The sequence below is a fragment of the Neltuma alba genome, unplaced genomic scaffold (genome assembly GCF_004799145.2).
Source record: "Neltuma alba isolate B1F8T4 unplaced genomic scaffold, ASM479914v2 tig00010371_pilon, whole genome shotgun sequence".
NCBI lineage: Eukaryota > Viridiplantae > Streptophyta > Magnoliopsida > Fabales > Fabaceae > Neltuma > Neltuma alba.
The window spans coordinates 46589-59571 of NW_021635276.1; the positions used below are offsets into that span (position 1 = coordinate 46589).

Sequence of the window (12983 nt, forward strand, 5' to 3'; positions counted from 1 at the left end):
TCCTTTTTAATTGACCTCACCATTATTGTTGCTAGACTCACATTTTTTACTCTAGGAAATTTCATAAACATTTATAATTGATCTATATGAGTTTAGATGCACTCCATCAAATGAATTCTTCCTTTCAAACAATAATGTTTTAACTACATCAAAATTTTGCTTTGGTGACTAGTTTTCTTTTTGTGTGCGTTAGTTGCCATCTGTCTTCTACTGTAATTATCCACTGGAATTACCACATTGCACACAAATTCACAACCCCATATCACTATCATCCTGACAATAGCAGATTTCAATGAAATTCAAGAGCACTGGCTTTGAAATCCCCAAAATTTGCATCTTTGTCTGTGTACCTAATTTTGAAAGGAAAAGAAGACTTCCATCTCTTTTCTATACATTAATTTTTCCTACATATAATACAACACAAACGATGGTCACTTGTGCACTAGAGTTCCAATTATACACTTCTTGCAACAATCACAACACGATCAACGGGGGATCATGACAGCATAATCAAAAGGGAAGAAAAACCAGCTGCAGAGAAAATCATATGCCCTGAAGTTCCTCACTATTATCACTTTCAAATGTTTCGAGCCATCTTCTATAGTTACGAAAGGATTGTGTAGATGATGAGTAGTATTAAGGTTGAGAAGATCATCTGGGACCTGAGAGTTCATCTGGGGGAATATGTGAAGCTGAGTCCACAATTGGCCAACTAGAATTGGGGAGAAGGGTTTGATTATCTCGCCGATGCATCTCGTCTTTCTGCCATTGTTCCCATTTTTCAGCCAAACCATCACCTTCAAGCATCCTTACCACCTCAGACATCTTTGGTCTTTCCATAGCCGAGCTTTGTGTGCAAAGCAATGCCAACTGGATTAGATGCTCCGCCTCCTCTTCATTATAGTCACCCACCAGATCAGCATCCACTAGTGCTTCCAGTTTCTTGTCTTTCAAAAGCCCTTTCACCTGCATCCAAAGCAGAGTCAAGTTGCCAAATCATGGAAACAGGAAAGGAGTATTGTCCAGATTCTATCTACTTAAGGTAGAATCCGTTGGTTCTTCTGTTTCGGCCCAATTAACATTTAAATCAGCAATCCAACTCAACCAACATATAAGTTGTTCAAGATAATTATTGGTAAAGAATAGTGCTTTCTTCAGTTATTACAAAAACATATGGTTGTGGAGAATGGACGTTAGGAAATGTGATGCAAATTGAGGTTGGCATTGTCATGTTGATTGCTTAATGACTTTTTGGTCATAAGAAACCACTTAAGGAAACTAACTGACACTATATTTAGCAAAAGGTGTTTGATTACAGGGGTGTTTGGGTGGAAACAAAATCATGGTTTTAAAAATACGAAATAAATACGTAGAGGAGTTTGCCTCGTTTTACGGAAAATTTTAAGGGTTGCCAATCACTAGATGGTAGTAAAATCCTATGAGAAAATAGAAAACATACCCAATCAAGTAACATGACATCATCATCATTGGCAAGTCGTGCAAGATCAAAGGCCCTCTGTCCAGTTATTAGTTCAAGAAGCATCACGCCATAACCAAAAACATCAGTCTTCTCTGAAGACTTTCCAGTGGAGAGGTATTCCGGCGCGATGTGCCCAATGGTACCGCGCACAGCAGTGGTAACATGAGTATCTTTGTAATTCATGAGTTTTGCCAAACCAAAGTCCCCAACAACTGCTTCATATTCCTCATCCAATAATATATTGGCAGCTTTAACATCACGGTGAATGATCTTTGGATCACAATGATCATGCAGATAAGCAAGCCCTCTAGCAGCTCCCAGTGCAATTCGCTTCCTTACAGGCCATTCAAGCGGGGGTTTTGATTCCGGGCGGTCTAACACATTAGAAGACATTTAAGGGCATACCCAATATTCATAAACGCATTTCAATATGAAACTACAATTTAAATATCTAGCATTGAGTTTTTCCGGGTATATTTATATCTATATTGGGTTTGCATCCTAGCGCAAGATAACTTATCATTCATATTTCATGAACAATAAATCAAGATAAACAACGAAAGAGTTTGAAATTAAAGTTAACATTAATGTTACCTCAAAAGGAAATACAGTAATCCCTTTTATGCCAACTTATATAGGTTTCGGTTATAAGCAGAACCAATGCTAATCAATTTAATATTCCTAGGAATTAATCAAACAACCAGAGTAGAAGAACAAGGATACCTCGTAAACATGATGCCACACTACCATTGGCCATGAAAGGATACACAAGCAACCTTTCAGTTGGTGTCATGCAAAAACCACGCAGCCGTAGCAAATTGCGGTGGACAGCCAAGCTGATCATTTCTACTTCTGTTTGAAATTGCAGCTCTCCACCCTGAGTTCGTTCCTCTTTAAGTCTTTTCACTGCAACCAGAGACCCATCAGCTAGCCTTCCTCTGTAAACCTTACCAAATCCACCTCTACCCAGAATGTTCTTGTTACTAAAGTTGTCTGTTGCAACTTGGAGCTCACGCAGGGGAAACTTCTTAAGCTGACCAAGGTGAACTTCAGGGTCCTCCTCAGCTGCCAGTAAAAGGGCAAAATGTTGATAAATCAATTATGGCCGTCACATAATTCACTAATCATTATGTATACCATCTTTTCCATTATCCAGCTTACCAGGAACATCAAAGAAATAATCTTGTGGTCTCCTCTTCCGGCAATAAGCAAGTGCAATTGCAGGGGCTGCAAATATTAGAGCAGCGGCAGCAGCAACTCCTCCAGCAATAGTTCCAGTACGACTATTGCCTAAAATAGTTTACAGATTACAAGTTGACCAGAAAATTATTATTCTATTCAAAAAGTTTAGTCATGATCTCTTTTCTATGAATTAAATATATGCTAAAAATAAATGAGTCACAGACTCGCACAAGAATCAGCTATGTTTTCGGTAAAGAATTTAAATAGATGCAGTCTTTGATTTGTCGATGCTTTCCTTTCTCCTTTTCCACACTTTGTCCACTATTGGTTCTGCCCAGTATTGGCATGCATAATGATTGGTGAATAAAGGAGCAAAGGAAGCTATGGTGTGGGTTGTTTAACCCACACTCTTCTTTCATTATTCATACAGTAATTTTTTTGATTACTTATTCCTACACTATTAATATAACATGAATATGAAAACACATCATTGGGTAACATGTGTAAGTCCAGCAAAACATTTTCAAGCTCAATAGATTTGCACAAGAAGGTCTGTTCTCCAACTAAAGCTAAGGTAGAGTAGTTCTTTCAACAATCTAAATTATTATTGAAAAAGACAACAAACCTGAAGGAGATGGTGGCGGCGTTGGTGAAATTGGCCCAGGTGTAACGTTTAGTGGTTTCAAATCAGGATTCTCATTAAAACTGTTAAGTGGAATAGAGTTTAGCAAAACATTGATGTGTTCCTCTTCAATAATCACCAGAAATAAACAAAACCACTTGCACCAACCTGAGTTGAGTGAACGATAGAAATGAACCATTGGTTGGGATTTCTCCTTTTAGCTTGTTTTTTGAAAGATCACTAGATTCCATGATGACCATGAGCTTAAACATCATTACAGATATATAACTTAATGGCCACATTTGCATAAGATCATTGAAACTTAGTAGAAAAACTCACAGGACTTGCAGTGAATTAACAGTAGTCAAGGCCATGGGAATGTCTCCACTCAAGGTGTTATTGTTGAGACGCCTATTTCAGATAGCAGGACGGATTAGTTTCCACATAATAATAAGTTAAGGTAGATAGAAATATGAAAATAATGGACAAACCATAATATTTTGATAAATAAATAGAATGTATCACTCCACTGCAGATAAACTCATATTTGGGAACATAAATTTGTTGAAAAGTGAATATGTCCAAATATAGCCAATGCTGATGCATCCGTAAATTGACTATTGGCTTCAAGTACAAATAAGAATTGAATTGAATGATTACATTTGGAAATTTACAGATAAGGTTAAAACAAATCCTTTCTTCTTTGGCCTTTGACCAAATGGTCATGGTAAGACACATAAGAACACACCATAGACCATCATAGATGATTATAGACCTTTTCGGCTTAAAATTAATACCAACGTGACGGAACCCAAGCCATCACAACCTGCAATGAAGATTAATAGATACCCATGGGCAATAAACAAAATGGGCATTAAATGCTAATCCTCTCTTATAGACACTGGTGTCAAAAAACAAAAAAGATAATCCTACATACTTGAAAAACTGTTTATGAAATACTTTTTTATTAACGAAAATCCTCAGTTGAATTCAAAGTTATTATCATAAATATCTCAAATTTTGACACTAATCCGAAGTCGTTTTATGCCATAATAACTTGTCGTTTTTATTTATACAAACGCAACTAATAGAATCAAGGGATGGAATGAAAGTAGGTGGAACACAGTTAACTATTCATTGAATGTTTCCACTCCATCATTCCCAGAGAGCAACACAAAAAGGATTCCATTAGTCTCCCAATATCCGCACAAGGTATCCAGAGCATTGTCTCCTTCTTTGCCATTGAGGATAACAAAAATAGACATCGGCATCCAAGCAACAATTTATCTTAGAATTAAATACAGTATCCATTAAGAACTTGCTGATCATTTGATTGCAAGCTTACTAATATTCACTTTTCCTGGGAACACATTACACAGAAAAACAATAACCCCACCCATCCAATTTTAAAATGCACTTTGGTATAAATTTGCATGGGAAAAGACTAGGAAGACAACAGGCGCATTATTCAACAGTAACAATTTGACTGAGGACAGTCTGATGTTAAGTAGCACAAACAAAATGCAGTGCAGCATGAGTGCCTAACAGATAGCCAAGACACACTGATCAAGAAAGAGCTGAAAAAGATTTAAATATAAACTGCAGGTTTAAGAAGAGCATGTCATACAGGAAACGTAGCTTTTTAAGATTGCCCAATGTTTCTGGGATGCTACCAGATATGTGATTGGCGTACAGATCCAAGCTCACCAAATTTGTCAGATTTCCAAATTCAGCTGGGATTTTTCCTGTTATGTTATTAGTATAAAGCTCCCTGGCACAGAAAGGAATAAAAATTCAAATTTGAGCAAAAATTAAAAAAAGAAATCCCAGCAAACAGGTGATGACAGATATGAGGCCAAAATTGATATGGAGCGGTTGAAACCTCATGTTGATAAGGATAAAACTGAAGCAAGCACACCCCAAAAAAAATATATTGATGGCTTATATGACATACAATGTGTAACTGCTTCATGAGATAATTCAGTCTCTTAAACAACTACAGGAGGACCAAGATGTCTCAATATCAACATCATGAATTAGAAAGTTGATCAAATTATAGTAACAGCCAGAGATTGATCACGAGATTTAAGAATAATAGAAAGCATAGTTCCCGATAATAGCTAAAGTAGAAAAGTATTCTGGCTCTAAATTCACATAGAAGGATTCAAAGTTTGAGATAATCTTAAGTGGTTCAAGGACTCAAGGTTTGAAATCATTCCCCTTTTTTGTATTTAATTGAACTAATCAAGATGAACACTCATAAAGTAGGCGCTAAGATCAATAACATTCAATTGAGACTTCATGTCCTTTGCTACACAAATTTGGGTTTGGTATGCTATACAATAATATGCGCTAACAGTTAAGTCTCAATTTTATATGCATTTTCATAACAATGAATAACGACTTGTCTATTTCATTTTTCCTTCCATTGTATCATCATTTCTACTTTAATTTGCCCATAGGAGAAAATCATAGATTTGACATGCTTTTATGTTGAAAAACCCTAGTTGGACTCGATTTATTTATTTGTAGGAAAGTTAAAGAAGCAAAGAGAGCCCAAGTTCTGGTGCGTGGAGACCTCATATGAAGAGTCTAAAAGGAATAAGTCTGACATCATCCAAAACCAGAAGAAAGTACTAAAGATGGCGCCTAAGTTTGACCTTTCCCATATGCCTGCAAGTCCAATTACAAGGGGACACTCATCCAAGGGAGGTCTAGATACCGATATGCTAAAGTGGAGGCTCAATCTATCTTGTGTGTGATGTCTAAACTTGGAGAGGAAGAAATCAGAGTAGGACATTCACTGCAGCAAGAGAAAAGAAGCTTCCTAGAGCTGCAAGGCCAGCAAAATAAGAAAGTCATTGCACATCAAACAAAACTTCAACCAGGAAACTATGTTCTTCACTAATTATTGTTTATTCATAGTCCCCATATCAAAGGCCTCATGTAAATAAGAAAGTGGTCTAAAGCAAGGACAAAAATGGAAATTTGTGAACTGCTGGAATTTTTACTGTGGGAAATCACAAGAGAACAAGGGATAGACAGCTAGATAAGTACCAATGAATATTCAGAAGGAAGTTTGAGTTCCAACATGCTGTAGAGCAGTGTAGCATGATATTCAGGTATTGTAATATCACAAGAATAAGGAATGCTTTTCCCCCAAAATAATACAGCCTATTCATAGCTTGTTGAAAGGTAGAGCGCGTGAACTTTGCTAGATGAAGGGGCGTAAGTAGAGGAGGAAGATAGAAAAAAATTTGCCAATATGGACAATATCTATGACAAAGTCTGAGAATTTTAGACATTGACCAGTGAATTGGACTCAAGTTTGAAGCTCAGAGACTGAACACTAAGAAACAAATGAAATGGAAGCCTATTCTATAAACCCAGCCACTGTATTGGTGGTAAAATCATCGATTAAAAAACTACCAAAGAACAGAAGAGACAATGGTTCAAGAAATAATGTCAAGTCATAATGTTCCCAGAAAAAGATGAAAATCTGTGCAACAAAACCATATCAGATTCAAAACTTACAAGTACTGCAAATTCGGGAGTTGACCGAGCTGTGCAACTAGTGGACCCGAAAGGTTGGCATTTCCAAGATCACTGACCAGAAATAAATGGAATTTTTAGCTGCAGAATGGTCATTAGTGATAGGTAAAAGTCCCAGGAATAACTTACACACGGGTCACGCTGTTCTCACTATTGCATGTAACGTGAAACCACGTGCAAGGATTGACAAGGGTGGCATCCCAGCTTTGAAGAACATTGTTTGGATCAACTACGCTGGTCTTAAATGTATTCAGGGCATCACCTGTCTTAGAAAAGGGCAATTTTCAGACGCAGAGATCCTCCAGATTATATCATATATTATGTTATGCAAGCAACATCGCAACAACTCATAATAATCAAAGACCAAATATATTATACTCGTCCGATCCTTAACATAAAACATATTTTAGTATGAAGTGGGTCTTATTTTAAGGATAGGAGAGAGTAGTAATTGAAGATATTTAGGCAAACAACGTGTCAGTGTTTATGCTGCACTGGGAAGTGGAAATACAGAAAGAAGAAGCATTGAGGGATACTTTCTTAGTTCACCCTTTGTCAGAGTTCTACAACACGGCTAAACAGTAAGAGATTTACGTTAATGGAAAGAAAAATGTGACCTATTTCTAATATCAAAAACATTTTGACAAGCCATTCGACGATGGTCAGATCTTCCAAAACCCAGACCTATCAATCCTCAATTAAGTATAGGAACACACCAGTCTCTCTGAACTGTGAGCATAAAATAAAATTTTGCGTGTATTACCGTTTATTATGGAGAATCAACCGAAGCCAGGACCAACATATATAGCATAAGAATGAATTTTTTGAAAACCCCCTCAATCCTCTCTGTTCATGCTCGAACAAAAGCATTACAGACAAAAGCTTGAAGTTGGAATATTAAAATAGCTACTCCATCAGGAATCCTATTAACTTCTATAGTTATGCATGTCAACCAAGAAGTAATATAGCTGACAGAGCAAGAAGAGCAGCAAAATAGTGAATTTTTCCTATATCAATGCCAAAAAGCATCCGTAATATGAAACATTGAAGAAACAAAAGAGCAGTGACAAAAAGGCACCACCCACCTTCGGCATTGCCAGAAACATTTAGCGCCAAATCAAGCACTAAGACCGCACAAAGGAGTAAAGTGGCCATGAAAGACGGAACCATTCTGTCCATATGTCTAATCCTCTTCATTTAGAAGCCCATGAACTTCATAACGAGTCATAAACTCACAAGCACGTTGACCTCATTGACCAAATGGACTCTTGAGGATTTTCCACAGTCACCTTCTGGGCAGCCTCCACCTTTCTCCTCCTGCAAGTTTTATTCTGGAATCTGAAGCTGTAGTCTCATATGGGTGTCGATTAATTTAGCTGAAAATGCTGGTAAACGGAAAGAGATAGGAGAGGAGCCTCAAAATTTGCAGGGCATTCTAGAGTGGACTGTGGAAAGGAGATTGTAGCTGAGTCAATGCATGCTACATGTCTCGCTGAGAGATTTCATCACTTCTTTCTCTCCCTTGCTTTTCCCCTCTCTTCTTTTTTTTTTTCCAACTAACAAACAATATACTTTTTAAAGCTAATGTATCAAACTACAACCTTATAGAAAGTTTAAAAACTAAATATATACTTAATCTAAACTATAATATATAATACTTCCGGTCTAAATCTAAAAACTAATTTATAATATAATTTAAATTACAAACTAATTTTATGGTCCAAAAAAAAAAAACTAGTTCTTATGTTTAAAACCCAATGGCATAATACTCTTCTGATTCTTAATATTAGACTCATTTAACTAATTTGATTAGATTAAAGAAGTTAGATAAGTTAGTTAATTATAAGAAATATGATATATTTTTTCTAAAATACCATAATCATCTTTCTTAATACCCCCTCTTCCTTTTCTACTTGATTATGGTTGAGGGAGTATCCATATGGGTAATTTAGATAAAATTGATAAATATGATAAATAAGTCTTATATTTAGGATCAAAACCAACTCAATAATTAGGTCTTATATTAAGAACAGAAAAAGTATTATTGATTGATGTGGCTGTCGGCAACGTGCTGTGACCTTTTTAATAAAAAAATTAGGATGTTTATACCTTCTTACTTGAATTTTAATATTTTATTTTAGGCTAGTAAAATTCATCGCAGCTTTTTAAAAAGTTAACAGTCCCGCATTTTATTTATAAAAACATCATCAATTTTTGCACTTAAAAATAAAAATTTTTTCACACGTGTCAATCCATTTTTGGTCCCCAGAAAAAATGCATTGGTTGTTTGGTTTACGTGTGTTGCGGGCTTTCTCTTTTTCTTCCGTGTTTGACCCACCAGCAATTTTAAACTAATAATAATGGCCATCTTTTTTTTTTTGCCTGCTTTCTTGTCAATTTCATTTTCCAAAGAAAAACTTTTTTGTCATGACCTTACACGGCATGGATTTTTCTTTTCTAGAAGTACTTTTTATGCTTTAAAACTTAAACTAGATTTAGTTTGTATTTTTTTTTTTTAACAATTGAGCATATTCTTTATAGCGACTTAATGTGTTTAAGAAAATACTCCTCCGCTCTTTAATATAGAACCCAATTGTTAAGTTGGTTTTGATCCTAAATATAATATACATTTCTCATATTTATCAATTTTCTTTAAATTACCTCTATAGATATTCCTTCAACTGTCATCAAATAAAAAAGGGAGAAGAGATATTAAGAAAGATGACTATGGTATTTTAGAAAAAATTTGTCACATTTTTTATAATTAACTAACTTATCTAACTTCCCTAGTCTAATCAAATTAGTTAAATGAGTCTTATATTAAGGACCGGAAGAGTAGTAATTTTCCTAATGTTATCTCAGCTTAACTAGTTTTTAGTACTGCTGGCTTGTCCAAATTCAGATATTTTATTTCATGATTGCTTAAAATATTAACTTGCTTGATAGTAGTTAATGATCAATCTCTTTGCAAATAATTAATTTGATGTATATAAGAATAAGTATATTCTTAAATAAGTGTGATGTCAAAATCAGAGAATGTGATATTTTTGAATTCGTTGTAGTATCAATCAGAACCGTTAATAAGACGGCAGAGCAAGTTGATCCTTTTTTAATCATTCAAAGCCGTTCAAAAGGGGGCAAGCCGTTGATTAGGAACCAATTTCCAGTCTCATTGATCTTTTGAGTTATAATCTAAGCTTCAATCATCGTAACCACGTTGATTGACTCGTGTTCCATGCTTGACCTTCTCTCCTTTTCCTAGCGTTAAATAAGAGAGAGAGATATATATATATATATATATATATACACTCTTCTGGTATTTAATATAAGATCTATTTAACTAATCTGATTAGATTAAAAAAATTAGATAAATTAGTTAATTATAAGAAATATGACATGTTTTTCTTAAAACACTATAATCATTTTTTTTAATATCTTATGTCCTTCTTCTAATTGATTATGATTGTAGGAGTATCATAGAGGTAATTTAGGAAAAATTGATAAATATGAAAAATAGATCTTATATTTAGGATCAAAATCAATTCAACAATTAGGTCCTATATTAAGAACTGGAGGAGTATATATTTTTAATCCTCTAACTTTGTACTACCGTATATCATTAATATAAGAGTTATATAACTAATTTGATAAAATTAAAAAAAATTAGTTAATTTAATTAATTGTAATAAAAGTGTGTTGATTTTTCTAAATTACTTAATTTAATCCAGTTTATGGATAGCTATCTTTTGGTAAGGACCTCTTATAATCAATAAGGATATATTTTAGAAAAATATTATAAATTTGAGAGATAAAGTGGATTAAAACCTTATATTTAGAGTCAAATTTAATCTCTAATTAGCTTTTATATTAAAAATATGATTTGAGAAATAAAATATATTGAGGTTTTATATTTAAAGTCAAATTTAATCTTTGGCTAACACTTATATTAAAAACCTAGGGTAGTATAAGATTGGAGTTTGGTATCTTTAAGTTATTAAGTATCCTTTTAGATCATTTCATCCCTCAAATGATAAATTTTTTTGCGTCAATAATTAAAGCACTAAAGATGAACTTATTGATAATTTTGGGTTAAATCATAATTGTTGAAATGTTCAATGCTACCCCACCAATAGGAACTTTTATAAGATACCAAAAGATAATGTTTGGGCCCATGAGTATTTGGGCCGGCCCTGGTCGGATGGATAATAACAATGAGCCTACGCTCTTTTATTTGTTTGGGCTTGGCACAACATTTTCTTTTGCTTTTGGACATTTAAATTACCATCTTCTCCTACAAATACAATTTTGAGCTTTTAGGTAGTTTGGAACAAGATTATTTTTAATAAGAAGACACATGTACCTATTAAAATTATACTACCTCCAGTCCTAATTATAAGAGCCAGTTGACTAATTTAAGAAAATTAAGGAAGTAAGTTGAGTAAGTTATTTGTCCTAAATAAGTGTTGTTTTTCCTAAAATATCATTGTTAATCAAGTGTATTGACTAGAACTACCATTGTTAGAAGGATTATTTTGAAAAAAAAAAGTATAAATATAAGAGATAAAGTGGATTGAGATCTTATATTTAGGACCAAAATAAAAGTCAAATAGAGTCTTATATTAAGGACAGGAGGTAGTATATATATAATTTTGAAGCTTAATTAAGTATCCATGTAATGAAGTTGACAATATATATATATATATATATATATATATATATTAAGTTGCCATATGTATGCAGTTTAAAGTTTCAATCTTTACATTTTTGGGAATAATATAATATCTTTGAATATAAAAATATTTAAATTTTTAACTGTATTTTCCTCACTTTTATGTCTACAAAGATACCATGAAGGTGATTGGGACCCGTGATCCAACAACTACTTAAAAAGTACCCTATTGATGCGATGATATTTTTGATAATTGGATGAGAAAGTTATTGAGTGAAAGGAAAGCAATTCCTTCACACACACAAACTCCATTAATCATTTCCATAAAATACTCATGCATTACAATTAATTTAATCCACTTTATATCTTCGTAAATTACTTTTTTTGGCTGTTTTAGATAATATTTATCCTCCTTTTATCAACCTAATTTTTTAAAAAAATTTAGAAATTAATTTGCAAGTATATAATCATGAATTTAAAAAGAGAATGATGTATTATTATAAGAGAATGTTATTGTTTGGTGAGTGTTCAAGGCTTAATGAGAGACAACAAGTAATTGGAGAATGAGACATTTGAATCACTAAAGTAAGAAGTCTCATTGATAAACTAACTTTTACTTCATTTATGTTTGGATTAAAAGAAAAGCTTATGTTTTGAAAACTCATCCGATACATCAAAGGTCAATTTGGGAAACATAAGTTGAAGTTGTTTTTACCGTTTTAATATTTAATTAGTTTAACAAATATACGTTTTTTTGGTAAGGAGATAAACAAATGCATACTTTTTAGTTTTAACAAACTGTAAATCATAAAATACTGGAACGTATCTCTTTGTATAATCAATCATATAGCAATGAATTTAGATGAAAAAATGATTTAAATTAGTGGATATATATAAAAATCATTTTAGTGGTTTGATTTCATACAAAATGAAATGTATAAGTGTGTGTGATGAAATGGTTACAACAATATTATACATATATGTATGTGTGATCGCAAAACATATTATAAATATTACTCCTCCGATCTTTAATATAAGACCCAATTATTGAGTTGATTTTGATCCTAAATATAAGACCCATTTCTCATATTTATTAATTTTTTCTAAATTACCCCTATGATGCTCCCTCAATCATAATTAAGTAGAAGAGGGAAAAGAGGTATTAAAAAAGATGATTTTCATGTTTTAGGAAAAATGTGTCACATTTATTATAATTAACTAACATACCTAACTTCCTTAATATAATTAAATTAGTTAAATGAGTCTTATATTAAGGACCGGAAGAATATAATATATACTCTCTCCATCCATTTTTGTAGAACACTTCTAAATGGGTGGGTAAAATCATTAATTATGTCTGAAAATTAAAAAAGAATTAAACTTGCTTATATTTAAACCCGTACATACAAAAACATAGCAACATTATCTCATTATTTTGCGTTCTTCGCGGCTGACTTTTAATGAGATTATTATACTAT

The 12983-nt window shown here is 33.3% G+C and overlaps 1 protein-coding gene across 1 annotated transcript; it reads right to left on the reverse strand.

Moving 5' to 3' along the window:
• Positions 1-287: 287 nt before the first annotated feature.
• On the reverse strand, positions 288-8364 carry LOC114756092 (BRASSINOSTEROID INSENSITIVE 1-associated receptor kinase 1). The gene is made up of 11 exons (XM_028945012.1): positions 7922-8364; positions 6966-7098; positions 6819-6890; positions 4912-5055; positions 3624-3695; positions 3453-3524; positions 3288-3367; positions 2642-2770; positions 2204-2545; positions 1460-1854; positions 288-966 (listed from the first exon to the last, which is right to left on the reverse strand). The coding sequence occupies exons 1-11, from the start codon at positions 8031-8033 to the stop codon at positions 652-654; spliced, it is 1866 nt and encodes a 621-aa protein (XP_028800845.1). The 5' UTR covers positions 8034-8364; the 3' UTR covers positions 288-651.
• Positions 8365-12983: the final 4619 nt, after the last annotated feature.